General features: G+C 41.2%; 1 protein-coding gene across 1 annotated transcript in view; it reads right to left on the reverse strand.

Moving 5' to 3' along the window:
- The window catches only part of AGBL4 (AGBL carboxypeptidase 4), an 882,078-nt gene that overhangs the window by 408,259 nt on the left and 458,805 nt on the right, over positions 1-15,014 (reverse strand). The window contains 1 exon segment of the mRNA XM_066192785.1: positions 6,464-6,503. Within this exon segment, the coding sequence (XP_066048882.1) occupies positions 6,464-6,503 (40 nt within the window).

Raw genomic sequence — 15,014 nt, forward strand, 5'->3', positions numbered from 1 at the left:
ACTCTGATGAATGTTTGCACCCAATTTTCTCATTTTGCTAACTTGAGATTGGGCATTTTGAATAGTTCTCAAAGAACATATTCTTTATGTGCTGTGAAGTATGTGGTATTGTGTCCAAACAATGCTAGAGGATAATCATTATAGGAGTGTCACCGGGCCTGAAAAGGTCAGTTAGTTAGAAATGTCAGCTTTCAATGCAACTGTGCCGGACCTTCCCATGCAAGGATCCAATTAAAGGGACATGCCAAGGTGCATGGAAACACCATGGTGACCCAGAATAATAATAAGGGATTGTGGTAAAGCTTGATATTTTTCTTCAAAAGTAATGGATTAGCCTTTAGAGTATCTTCTCTGCAGTCTTATTTTGACTTCGCAAATATCACTTCTTCTACATGTATCCAAAAAAAAGGTCACTTTTTTTTTTAAATGCAAAGGTGGGGATGAAACAGCCTTACTAAAAGTAAACATTCTACAACCAAATGGGGATAAAGTTCTGGTTTCATTATTGAAACAAAAAAGTATCATTTCAAGAGACCTCAAAGCTGGGATATTTGAGATGGATGTGGGCGACTGGGGACACAGGTGGAGGTAGGTCAGGGGACAGGCAGAAGGACCAGGGAGGACTTACTCTCCTGGGACATGGTGTGAGGGAAGGGAAAAGAGTGGAGCAGGAGGCACCTCAGCAATTATTATTCTGGCAAATGCAGAGGTATAACTGAGAATTGGGAAGGTACGGATCTGCATGAATGACTAATTACAAGCAACAATATTATTTCTCCTTATCACAGCAAATGGAAATTCTTAGAGCTCTTCAGATACTGTAAAGATGAGAAATTGGATATAGTAAAATTTCCTAATTAGCCTCAGGACAGGTGAAGCCAACCTAATGGCACAAAAAAAAAAGGAAAAAGAGTCCAGGTCTTCTTTCTGCTCTCTGTTAGTACAATCATCTTGCTAAAGTTTCGTCAAGTCTGGAACGAACTTCTTCCCGTAGCTTTATTGCTCAGCTAAGACAGACAACATGGGAATTTCACTTTGAGCTGAGATTTTAGGATTTATATTTTATTTTTATGGTAGGGAAATTCTTGTACTGTGGGTTCAGAAAAACCATTTGGGGTCTATTGCCTTGCTGAGCAGTGAGATTCTGACTCGCCCGGTTATCTCATATTGTTGTGGGCAAATGGGTGGACTAATACCCAGTGATATGGGAAATAATTCACTGAGCATTAAAAGACTCAATTATTACTGGAATTCTAAGTAATTTCTCCACCAGCTTTGCAAGTAAAAGATGTGTGCAGCTTCACTAACAAACATGAGCCGTGGTTATGTTGAGCTGTTTAAAATCTTCAGTGCCATCCTTTGACATATACTTAGAGCAAAATCAATGCGCTATTAATTAATAAGGACTTGCCAAAAAAAAAGAAAAGTCCCCGAGTTTTAGCAGCAAACAACTTTCTGTCACATTTTATTAGTTGGTATCATTTTTACTAATACCTGTCTTATAGCTTCATGACTTTGAGTTCATATTATTTTCATGCTTCAATTAGAAAGAAGTTGATAGCCAGACTATCCAGGAAGGTAATGGAAAAGTCTTGTAGCAGGGCTTAGTGGTGGAATTTATAGTTAAATGAAACTTTGAAATATACTATAAAACTTCTCCTTCCTTTACATACTTTTACTTGAGGTCTCATAAGGAGTAATATGTAGAAATGCAAAACTTAATCAGCTAAAAAATATAGCAAATCCCACATATCACTTTATGCAATGCCAGGAGAGCAGAAATATATTTTCCTAACCAGAGGAAATTAACTAGGCAACAGTCCTATATCTATAATTTAAAGCAGTAAAATATGTATGGCAGAAGCCAAAGCCACCTTAAAAGAATTCAGGGTAGCAGTATATCACAAATTAATGAAATGGAGACATTTTTAGAGCATGCAGCACTGATGATATTAAAGGGGGGAGAATATTTCACCACATAGATGAGACTGATAAATACTTTTAAAATCAAGCTTTTTTCCCTGTTTAAAAGTGTAAGATCTTGAATATTAGGAGGAAGCACGTACAAACCGTTAACATTTCTGATCAAATCTCAGTGGAGATTAGGATTATTTTACTCTATCCCTGCCTGTAAAGCCCTGATGTGGTTTACACATTAGGAAAATCTGAGTAAATCAAAAGCCAGGAATTATGGAGTCAGCACTTACTTTTTTTTTCATCTAAAACACAGCTGAAAGAAACTTAAAAAAAATTACTTTATATTCCGTGCTGTAGCCAAGCTGGACACTACGGAATATTCAACTACCCCAGGTTTTTTAAATGCAATCAATTTACTGCTGCCAAATCTAGTAGGTTTATATGCATCTGGGAAACATGCACCTACGGAGCTGATGAATTTCTCCTGACATTGCTCTGATTTCAAGAGAATGTTATTTTAAATTGGCAGTAGAGAGACTGGTAGAGAAGGATAAAGCCCTGAGGATGGCTGAATCAAAGAGAATTTCAAAAGAATTTTCCTGATGGTTCTTGGATAATATCACATGTTAGCTATTTTCAAAGCCAATAGTTTCCAACACACTTCCATTTATGGTATCAATAATTAAAAAATACTTCAGTGGGAGAGAAACTTACCTTACTGAGAAGAGAAATTGGAAAGCTGTATTATTATCATAAACACAGGAGATGCAAAAAGCTGTGTCTCCATGGAAAAGCTATGGAAACAGGGGTATCTTATTTGCAGCTATTGAGTGGTTACCACAAAATGTGATGTGATTGCATGTGCGTGTTCAAAGTGCTACTAGAACATGATCACAGGGAAATGAAGGGCAAATTCTCATCTCCTTTGTGCATCAAGGCCAAATTAAACTACCTCAAGCTTTGGTTCTAAACCTCAAAGACAACTAGAACAGCGTTAAGGAAATGTTTTGGATCCAATTCAGAGGTAAAGCTGGGTTTAAAGAAATTTTAAATTACCAAAACTTAAATCTCATTATGTCCCACTCCCTGCCAGCATGTCCCTGCCAGCTCCTAATGAATTTTTAACATCCTTCCCCCACCCCACTGCGCACATCAGCTCTGACTCGGGGACCCTGAACTGTGCAGCTGCACTCTAATTGTACCTCACATGTCAAGGGGCAAGAAGAAAGGAGTGTGGTGAGAGCATTGATAAATTTAACTTAACATTCCTCCAGCTACTCAGCAGCAAGGCAGAGCGGTGAGCTTCCCTCCACATTTTACAGGGGTGTCAGTTACTTCAAAGGAATATATTTGAGCACGAGGGAGTCTGGCTTGCTCCCAGCTTATGCATCATTTGTGTCTGGCTGTTTCTGGAGATCCACAGCAAAGCAAAGACTTCCTCCAGTTTGGGGCGCAGTGTGAAGCTTTCCGTACCTGCTTTATTAGGGTGCTGGAAGAGGTGAGCCCTGCATGTTGCATACAAACTGTGGAGTTGGAGCTGCAGCTCCAGCCATCTGTACTTCTTCCTGTTTCTTTTAGTTTTTTTTCACTTTTGCCCAGACTTCTCTCAGTCCAGCATATAGATTAATCGTCTATACGTGTTCAGTTTAACATACAGATGTGCTTTTAAGGCCACAACCTGTTCAGGCAAGTTTCAGGAACCTAAGCAAACATTGCTGGGGGGTTGGAAGCCATGTGGAGCAGGGCCAGAGGCAGTGCTGGGGCTCCCTCGGTGTGGGTTCAGCACAGCATGGGTAGGGGTGAGGTTCAGGGAACAAGAAACAGGCACAAATTCTGACCTTCAGTGATTCCTGGGGAATCATTCAACAGCCATGGCCAAGGGGAGCGGCGTGACTGCCATGAGATAACATTAAGGTTTCTGTAATTCCACAAACTCTCTTTAAATGTTTTGGTGCCTGAGCCTCAACAACACTTAACTTACCTTAATAGCATTATTTTACCTTGCAATTAATCTCATTAATTGGCTGATCACTTTTTTGGAAATTGTTTTAGCAGCACATGGAGAAGAGCTGTTGTACTATCTGCAAGGGATCCCCATCAATTCTTGACTAAAGGCAGAAAAACTGGTTCAAGAGCTTCACACACATACACAAGAAAGAGAGATGATATTCATTGTGACAGAGGTGCAAATCTCAGAGGTCACCTTTTCTTTTGAAGCCCTTTGTCTATTCCTACAATTAAGCAAAGGGGTTTTGGTGGCCGACACCCCTTGTGGGACACAGAGGACTTTCAGAACTCTAACTAAAGCTGTGCAACCTCTGCCAAAAGCAAAGGCTGCCTGCCTCCGGCAAGGTGGAGAACAGAAACAAGTCCCAGAGGATTGGCAGGTGCAACTAAACAGCTCAGTTCCTCATTTGAATCAGTAAATTGAGGGTTGACAGTGATTATGGCTGATCTCAGCCATCATAACCGATATCACGACTTTGTAAAAGCAGACTGTCAATGTCAGATCTTAGAGCTAGGACTCAAAGAATTAAATATTTTAAAGTAGCAGTCTCCAAAGACAGATAAAAGCCCCAAGGCTATGATTTATTTTATTTTATTTTTGTATTTGGAGAGCTGAAACTAGACCCTTTAATCCACAGGCTGACATTTTCCAATCCTGCTAGGAATTGAGTGCCTAACTTTTTCAACCCCTTTGAAAAAATCTCAGCTTTAGGCTCTTTGGTAAATTTGGCCCGATCCAGCACCAAGCTTCTTTGGAAAATGCCTCTACTGTAGGCAAAACTACAGGCACTTTATTATGCAATCATGAACAAGTATTATTTTTTTTTCCCTATGTATCCAGTTATGGTAGATTTCTGGCTAAATAGCAAAGCAAAACTTGCAATTCAGAAAAGATATGTGTTCTAGACAGCTTTCCCCCTTGTTTTAGTGCAGTATGCCTACCTACACAGTTATTGAAGAGCCTTCTAACTAATTGCTGTGTTCATTTAGAACAGTAGATTGGTTTATTAAACAGAGATCTGAAGCTACACCTATTTACTGATCACATCTATGCACAAACTCAACCCAATCAACCCTTTTACTGTGAATATTGTATCAGAAATTATGAGAAAGGTATCACAAGTTTGTCTTAAAAAAAGTCTCATATTAAGTCATTCTGGTCCCCAACCCTCTTTTTCTCTTATTCAAAAAGTGCCTGTGGACTTTGGTGCCCTTATCTAAGATCTGAGTTGTGCTATGATTAAGACCTTCAGAGATCTTTTTTTTTTTTCTTTTTCCTCTAGAAACAGAGAATGCTGAAGATATGGAAAATGAAAAATGTGCCATGTTTGTCCTTGAAGTTACAGTTAGAATAGTGACAATAGCTGTATCACACTGTATTGTTGCTTTTATCAGCAAGTGCCCTGAGCATACATTAACATAATTGCAAACTGCGTGAAAAGTGAACATGCAAAAATGTGATGCAATTGCCAATAGCCTCAAACATCTGTCCCAACAAAGTGTTCCTCCTCCTTATTTTAATTCTTATTATTTTAACAAGGTTAGTGAAGGAGAAACCATGTCACAGATTATATCTACATTTAGAGTGTCAGAACAATTATCGATGCAAAATTGTTATCCAAGCAAATGTGCGTCCCATTTTGTTCACTTCCCATAACACCTGTTCACTCTGCTAACACATTATTACCAGTTGAGGCCAGAATTCATTAGTCCCAGTTAAAGCCCACCTGAAAGCTTAATTCATAAACACATCTGAAAAATGAACAAAGTTAACTGAAATGTGGCACTGTTTGAGCAGGGCTTTGTCTGAAGCTGGTGGGCAGCAAACTTCTGCAGCAGCTAATGGGAAGAAGGTGAGCCAGGAGAATAGGAATAAATTAGAAGCCACCCAGCCTTAAGGGCTGAGATCACAGAGGAGCACAACTGAACCAACCTGCATTTCCACCACGGTGCTGAGACCTTCAAAACTCACTCTTGCCAGAGCCCCACACTTTCGCAACAAGAACAAATTTTGGTTTATCTCCTCAACAGGCAAATGACAAAAGTCATAATGAAGCAGATAGTTTAAGGCATTTTAATTCTACCTCAATATTTTCTGACCCACTTTGGGGCTCTCAGCCCTGAGCCCGGACCTTGTGTCTCTTTCCACATGTTCAGAGTGTCACCAGCTCCTGACTCCCCAGATTGCTCCCGTTTGCCACCAAGGAAAGCCAAGCTTGCATTTCTGTGATACTTGAACACACTCTGTGAATTTGAGGGCATCTGCCCTGCAGATATACCACTAACTGTAACCCCAGGAGGCTTAAAGAAATATCAGCACTCCAATTCATAGAGTAAAGGTCTGAAGAGGCAGCTCTGTGAACGGATAACTGCCCGGGGCTTTGCCAAGCACAATATAGCTGTCACTTGTTATTAGGTGAAAGATTTTCTGGGGAACAGTGTTTTTCATTTTGCATGTCAGAGACGGGGGAAAAAACCACATTTAGACAACCATCTCTTTAAGAAAAGAGAAGAGAGTGGCGCGGCAGAGCTCACTTACCGGGACTGGTTATTGTCAGGAGGTCAAGCCGCCGTTTCTGCTGAAAAACAAATTATAAAAGGAATTGTTAAAAGGGGACTAATTTTAGTGGATCAGCTTAGACCTGCAAAGTAAGTGTTCTGACATTTACAGCAGGATTAATTACAAGTTACATGGCTCACAGTGACTCTTTTGGAAGGGATCCACATGTACTTTATGAGGGAGAAAAAAAACCCTTCCTCAGTCCTTTAAATGTGTTTTTATTTGCACTTATAAAGTGTTACTATTCCTCTTTTGGAACATATACTTGAAATGGATAGCTGGAAGCACAGATGGACTGATATATTTATAAAAGTGATTTCTGATTCCACAGGGAAGAAGACATGGAACCAGGACAAGCAGCTCTAAGTTCTTTATTCATATCAATCACTGACTCGATGCCTGTATGTGATCAAACACAATTATATTGCCTTGGGGTGAACCTTTCAAAGACAAGTAAGAGGATCTAGACAAACTCAAGACTGATAAAAGGAAAGCTTCTTTTCATGCTGAGCACAGTCAGCCCATGGATCTCATTGCCACTGGATATCCCTCATTCCAAAAGCTTGCCAGATTTGGTCATCACTTGATATGTGTACAGATAGCTAAATGCAAGGAGCTGTTATGGCAAATGATCAAGTTTACACAGAGGACTGGTTTCTGGAATGGTTGCAAACCTTCACAGGGTAAACAAACCTATAATATAAGAAAGTTGGGAAATTTTTGGCCTGAAACCTATCCCACCAAGCCTTTGTGATGGTGGGGTGCACCTGCGGTTCCCTTTTCCCATAACATCTAGCCAGCACTGTTGCCTAGTCCATGTTCCCAGTCTTAGGTGATCTCTCCACCACTGTCTCTCTGTAGCTTGCCACTTAAATCCAGGTGCTCCTGGGCCATTATCATCTTTTTCCACTTTTCTGTGGGCTGAGAGCTTTCCATCACAAGCAGGGCTTTCCCCATCTCATGAACAGACTGTTACTGCCCCTTTATCACAGCACTTTCCAACTTACCGTCTTCTTCCTAACTTTGCCCAACATCAGTGTGTCTAGCAGGTATTGAAGATTATACTGTCCAGTTTAATTTCTCTCTCCTAATTTGCTCAATAATGTCTGTGTTACTTTCATTTATTGTCAGCCCTATTGATCTTCCAATCTAATTCTCATCACTGCACTCACTGTATTCCCTATGTGACAGCTGGAAGTCCTTGAGGAGGAAACATTGACTTGGTATTCCCTACCCTGAGTGCTCTTCCTTGGAAATCATGACTGATGCAACTCCTTTCCAAACCCATCATTTCTCTGTGGTAAAGCTTCACTGGCTGAACTGCATGGACACAGTTGGTCATCCACCGAAAACACTTGAGCTGTGTTGGGCACAACAGCAAATTTGGCGTGCTGGGAAGCCAAGTGGGGTGTCAGGCTGGAAAAAACACACTTTCGGAAACCTTCCTGGCCTTCAGTTCTTTTACCTCTGGCACAACACAAAATGTATTTGAGAGAAAATTCCTATCTGTCTTTTTCCAGAGGTACTCCTTCTTCTCTTAACTCTGCGAAGTCATTCCGAGCATGACCTTAGCAGTTGGCTCGAGCACATTTGCTTTAGTTTAAAACACTGGGGCCAGTGTATGCCAAACCTTTTTCTAGGTGTGCCAGGGTAAAAGGGAGCAGAATACCCTGCTGCTGCCTTGTGTCACCCACTCACCCCCCCCTCCTTTCCTGGGAGCCGCAAAGCAGAATAAGAAATCCTGTGTGTGAGCACAGGACCCTCCTTCCCAGTGGGAGCCGTGAGACCAAACATCTCCTAATGAGCTAAATTTTATATAGATCCTGCACCTTAATCCTGATTCATATGTACAAAGCTGTGAAATGCCAGAGCCTAGCCCCCACTGGGCCAAAAGCTTTGCTTACATTTCTCAGCACAACTGGAACTCCAAATGCTGTATATCTAACGAACAGCTAGAGCAGAAAATATATATCCAAAGCCTATACTCCGTGAAAGCCTCTCACTAGGAAAAAAAGGTGAAATATAAATATCCTGCATCAAAGGAAGTTGGAAAATGTAAAGATATGGAACAGAGAGAAAGGCATGCAGCCCAACTGGCCCCCAGTCCTGACTTGAGTCTGTTAAATGGGGTAAAAATAAACATTAAATGAAAAACCAAAATAGCTTAGCTTGATCCGTCAGGAAAACAAAAGCATATAGGACAGGTCAAACAAATGGGAAATAAAATGAAATTGTTACAAGTCAAATGTTCGGTTTGTAACTTTTTTCCAGTTTGAATACTCTGACCTTGGAAAAAACAAATTAACTCCAGATCCAGGAAATCTTTGTGTGTATGTTGAACTTTAAGCTGAAGTTATTTCTCTGACTTCAAGTGGGGCAGCACTGATCTTTTGCATCTAACACCTAACTGCTGCAAGGGATTTGAAATGCCACCAGGTTCTTGGCACTGGCTCCACCCAAGTGCTCCAGGCTGGAGCTCGTTGGTTCCTGCCTGCCTGGTGACAGAGGGAGGAAAAAATTCTCAGCTCTGACCTTCACTGGACCTTGGAGAGGTTTCTCTGATTTAGCTCGTCAAGGGAAGTTTGTGTACACTCACCCCAGCCCTGGAGAGAAGCAAACAGCAAAGTGCATTTCAGAAACGTGCATTTAAACATGCAGAAATGCCCTAATTACAGACACAATCACTTTCCGGAAATTCCTGCCTGCTCTCAGAGCTCAGGGCTAGCTCTGCCGTTTCCAGGGCTCAGCTGGATGCAAGCAGCCTAGTAACTAGATGGATTTAAAAAAAAAAAAAAATTTAGAAAAAAGCAAAACCAGCCAGACTCACTTATGAGTAGCTATAAAAACAGCAGTATTTGAATTTAAAGAGAGAGACATTACAAATGTCACACCCATTAATAAAATAATTTCATCAGAGGAATCGTGGCTATGGGGCTTTATATATTTGCTTCTTTCTTTAGTGCTGAAAGATGCAAATTGCAGCTGTGGCCCCCCTCCAGCATGATCACCCTCTCCCTGTTTTGACAGATTTCTTGAAAGACTCAGCTCACAAGATGTCTGGCTTTTTTTTTTTCTTTCTTTTTTTTTTTTTTTTTTTTTTTTTTTCTTTTTTTTTTGTTCTGCCTTTAGGAATTTTCCACTTCTCAAACACCTGCCCCTGCTGAGATGTTTGGGACCATCCCAATCTTCAGGCAACCTACTGTCCCGAGGATTTCTCACAATCTGAGCACTGAAATGCAATGAGTGTCATCCCTGGTCGGGAAAGTGGTGACAGCTTCCCATGTCTCTAAGGCTGGATTTCACCCACGTTGACAAAAGGGCATTCCATGAGAGACACAAAAATGATCCCCACAGCATCAGCCATAATTTATGAGAGGCAAACAGAAATATTCCCTGCATCATCACAGCGTCGCTGCTGCTGCTGTAATCCTGTCCTGCCCTTAAGGGGCAGCATCCTCTTTTGAACTCTGCTGGCTGTTTGAGATCCCAAGGGCTGGGAGAGGCCACTGGTGATTCATTCTGCTTCCCACCCGGAGCAGTTCCCATCTCTGGCACTGCCCACAGGCACCGGCCCTACAGTGCACCAGGGCTCGGAGCAAACCCGCAGCAGATCGCGTTCACTTCCACAGAATTAACACAATCTTTAATTAATGCAATAAGCACTGATGAGTAATAAATCATATTAAAATACAAGGAAGGCAATTTTTTTAATAAATTAAGCATTGATTCACTCAATAAATATTAATCTACTAAGCATCAAGAATTCATTACGTTTTAGGAAACCAGTTGAAGAACGTCACTGGTGAGCTGGTCGGCAGTGCGCAGAATGGTCCCTGTTCACCCATAATATACACTTACTTTTAACTAATTCCTGAATTTATCAAGTTAAATAACTTGCCTGAAAGTGAGTTGGGATTATTATTCCATTGCAAGATGCAATTTTCCCCACACAGATTGTAACTCACCCCTCAGATTTTTTCCTGTTTCTTAGTAACTCCTTTTCGTAGTGCCTCCTTTCTCTTCCTTGGTTTTGGAGGTCTTTAAAATATTTGCTGACTGGTGTCATTTAATTTTCACCTCAATTAACTTAGCAAGAGTTGCAAAACTAGGGAAAAAAAATTGCAGGGGGAGTGTAAATTAACTCATTCATTTAAGTTTAGCTTATCTATGAGATGTTCTTTCACACTTTGCTCTCTGCAGAGTTCCTCCAACCTTTTATATAGATGTGGGATGTGCTGCACTTGCTTTGACTCTTATCTACAGATTAGCTAAAGAGAAGGGAAAAAAAGCCAGATGCAAAGATGCCCCACGAGACTGATATGGAGCTGTTTCTGTAGCAACCGATGATTTTCTTCTCATGTAAGAATGAGCCTCGTCATATCTAATTCTGAATGTATCTGGGCCTTACTTGCCAGCCAAAGCTGTGTCAAGTATTAAGTCAATATAGTCAGAAAGAGTGATAAAAAAGCAATTATAAAGTCATCTTCCCACTCCTCCTCCAGCCATGATCCAAAAACTATCCTTATCCCTGCCTTCTGTCCCAGCACATCATCTCCAAGGCCCCAGCACCCAGCAGTGCAGGTCAGTGGGGATGTAGCTGGCAGCAGCTTCTCAGGGTTCTATTCCACACATGATGCTGAAAGCTCCTTCAGCTTCCCAGCCATCCATATCCCAGGAGCCAGCAGAAGTTTTTCTAAACAGCAAGGCCGTCTATTCCTGCCTTTCTCTGGAATAAAATTCCTAAGCCCAGAGCCAAGATCAACTTCAGCTCTAGAAATCCCCTGCTGGGTTTGTGTCTTTCACTGCCTTCACTCTGTGGGCAGTTTTTGCTGCAGCTGTGAACCCTAAACCAGGCTGCCCACTCACAAACAGCTCCTGCCACAGCCCCCTCATAGGGAGCTGGAATTGATTCTCTGGGACCTTACAAGGACTTTGTCTTCCAAAAGGTATTTTACCCAGCCTGGGCTCTGCTATTGATTTCTTCCCCCTAATTTGAGTGTGTTTTGAACATGTGTCTGTCCCTCACCACCTTCAATTTACTATGCAGGGGGCTTAAGATTTAAATGAAGTCCACGATGTTATTTTTTTCCTGGAAACTTTACCACAAGTTGTCGCTAATAGCACCTTTCCTTTTTGACTTCAAAACTAGTGTTTCTTTCCTGTAAACTGTGTTGACACAAGAGTAATTGGAACCAGTGTATCTTATCACAAATAAATCTGAGGATGTACTGAAGGGTGCATTTCACATTTCTGTAGCCCTTATGATCGCCACACTCTGTAACATTAATGCTTTGGAATTCTGTCCTTTCACATTATGGCATGAAAGAACCCAGGGGTTCAGAAAAGGATCAAAGAGATCCCAAGTGTGCAGCTTGGCACAGTTGGGCGGTACAACGTGACTGCCCACAGGCACCACCATGGTTTGCACTGCAGGGAAGATGTGCGGGAGGGGGAGGTTAAAGGCTGTATCCCATCCCTCCTTGGTGCCACCTGTTGTTGGACAGGTTAAGAAATATTCAGGGCTGATCAACATCTGGATAAATTTTCTAAGGAAGGCTTCAGTGAAGGAAGGTGTTGGGAAAAAAGGTGAGCATTCATATCTGCCTAGTTCCTACTTCCTCAAATGCAAGTTTCACTACTTGTACCTCCTTCCCTTCGGAGTGCAAGTGTTACCTCCAAAGAGAAACTCTTGATTTAAGTAACGAAACCAAAAAAACTACTAATTCAAATCTTGTAAAAATGGATAATTTGATGACTTAAAGCTGGCTTTCTTTTTTTTCCACATGATGCTGAGCAATAATCTTTTCTTTCCATCCTAAAATCACAGGCTTTTGTTCACATAATGAAACAAGATCTCACATTTTGTACTTCCTTTATGATTAGCTGCAGAAGTTTCCTGGTATAATGATAAAACGAACCAGTCAGCTTGTTGACACTTGACTGGGATTTTAGCAAATTGTATCTGCTGTAGCCTACCCTGTAGAATCAATTATTGATAATATAGGTGTGGAAGAACATTTATAAAGTGGTTAGGGATATGTTATCGCTCATGCTAAGAACTATAATGAGCATTTTAAACCATTTTGACAGTGACCTCTGCAGATATTTGATCGCTGCAATATGTGGTAACTCGATTCTGGTTTAGAATCAAAACAAAGTCCAAATAATGAAAGGCAGTGCCAAGCCTTTAAGCTACTTTACTCATTCTTCCAGTGCACATACTCTCCTACTTAACATCTGATACTTTCCTATTTCTTTCCCAAAACCAGTGATGTGTGGTACTTCCTACTTCCCCAAAGCTCTGCCAAACAAGTAGCTGAGACTTCTCCTTCTTCCCCCTTGAACTATTTGTCTTAGGAACAGAAGATCCACACATAATGTTCTTACAGCCCTGTTGTGCTCCAAAGCTGTACAGAATGAACATTAATACAACAAAGGTTAAGAAAAGGTGGAAAAGCCATTTTTTAGCACACAGTCAGTATAACCTATGGCAGCAGTAGAGGGTTGCAGCCCCTTGGTAAGCAGGTTCCTACCAAAAGCTGTAGATCATTGCCCAAGCCATGGCAGGCTGAGCTCCCTCAGTGGCTGCACAGGGAGACCACTGACAATGGGCACTTTAATCTTTACGGGCCCCACAAATTCATGGTCTCCTCCACATATCCTTGGCTGACATCTACAGGTGCTTCATCTGTAGGTTGCCTTATTTACCTATGCAGCACTCATGAATTAACAACCAGATTCACAGTGAAACACTAGGAATCCAAGAAAAATAAAAAGGCATCTCTCTGTTCACTGTAATATTAACAGTCACAACAAAAAGTTGTTCAGGCTGTCTCCTCTCTGGAAAGTAAGGCAGGGGGAAGGAACTGCTTTGGAATGAACTGGTCCTTCACTTTGCCAATAAAAGTTATGACAGCAGAAAGCCTCTTGCCTGAGGGGAAAGAAAGGATGATATAGCCAATACCTTTGTTCTGCTCTTTCCCAAAAGCTCTGGGCCTGCAAGAAATGAAGGAAGGGAAGAGGCACAGCTCTCCATGGTCTGGCCTCACATCCAGATTGGGATCAAGCCTTTTTTTAGCTGCACTGAAAAAAAGGTGGCGTGTGCATGTTATAAATGTACTTACATAGCAAGGGTTCAGGATCTACTCATTCCTCAATTGAACTCAGCATTCTAAGGGGTTTGTTTTGGTGAAACACTGCCATGCAGGTTTTTCACAGTTTCTTGTATTACTATGTAAATTGCAGAGCTGTGGTTATAATCCTGTGCTTGTGACATCAATTACTTAATGCCTATAGAGATTATTGTAATGCCACAAACAACGGATTACGTTTTAAAGTACATAGTAAGCAGCAGGAGTTAATAAACTCCTCTATCTAAGATTTATTTATTTTGAAAAATAGAGTAAACAAGGGCAGGAAAAACTGTACAGACCTCACACAGCACCATTAACAACCAAAATCTACCCATGACACACATCCCTTTAGGCATTGCCTTGCCATTCTTTAGCTGCGATTCCTGTTTTACATTAAGCTTTACCAGGAAAAGGGCGGCAATTCGTGAAAGCAATTATGAACTTTGAAACTTCAACATTTTTGGGGGACAGGGGGAGAGAAGCAACAGTGTTCAATGAATGTTCAATTACTAACAAAGGATATCTACCCATACCAGTAGTGGAATATTGACTGAGCAGCCATGGTTTATGGGCTGGTTTAGATAACAGACAGGACAGATTAAGCCCCAGCATAGGCAAGTTTTAAACGAAACATGAATTGTAGGAGCCTGTGATTACCTCATAGGGGAGACACAAATTCAGGGGCTCATGTCCCTGCCCTGGCCCACCTGGACCTTGAAATTGAGCTCTGAACCCACAGATCGTTTCTCCCAAACATTCTTTTGCTGTCTATTCTTAAATAAATATTTATCCAAATTGGGACTTAAGTTCCAAAACTCATGTCTGACCTAAGCAGCTTAGCTACCAGCTAGTAGCAGTTTAGTAGTAGTTTTCTATTCTCTCCATGTCAACTAATACTAAGTTTAATGAACTGCCATCATGCCATAACAGCCAGGACACTGGTGGGGAGAAGACTGGCTTGGTTTCAAAGGCATTACTGGTTTGGGGAAAAAAAGGGAATTCTAAGAGAAGAGGAAAAAAAACCCAAAACACCTAGGATTCTGAAGATGTTGGGAAAATTTCTGAAACATGAGAATTTTTCACTGAATGAGTGACTGACTCCAGCCCTCCAGGCTCTGCTCAGGCTGTCACGGCACCACCACAGCCAAAAACTTTTCTGCAATAGGGACAGGCAGGAGGGAAGGGGGAATAACTCTGTGTTTTCACATTTAAACTAGGAGGATTGTTGAAAATCCCTCCCCAACCCCCACATATTGTGTAATGTCCCTTAATCACTGCATATAAGTCAAGGCAACATGATAAAAATTGCAGTAAAAAGTCAAATTAGAATCTATTATGTATGGACAAATATATAAATTTATATGTCCAACTATTTTGGTCTCATCTAATTTCAGGCT

Source organism: Chamaea fasciata, unplaced genomic scaffold, assembly GCF_029207755.1.
Source record: "Chamaea fasciata isolate MVZ Bird 193981 ecotype frontalis unplaced genomic scaffold, bChaFas1.0.hap1 SCAF_10, whole genome shotgun sequence".
Classification (NCBI taxonomy): Eukaryota; Metazoa; Chordata; class Aves; order Passeriformes; family Sylviidae; genus Chamaea; species Chamaea fasciata.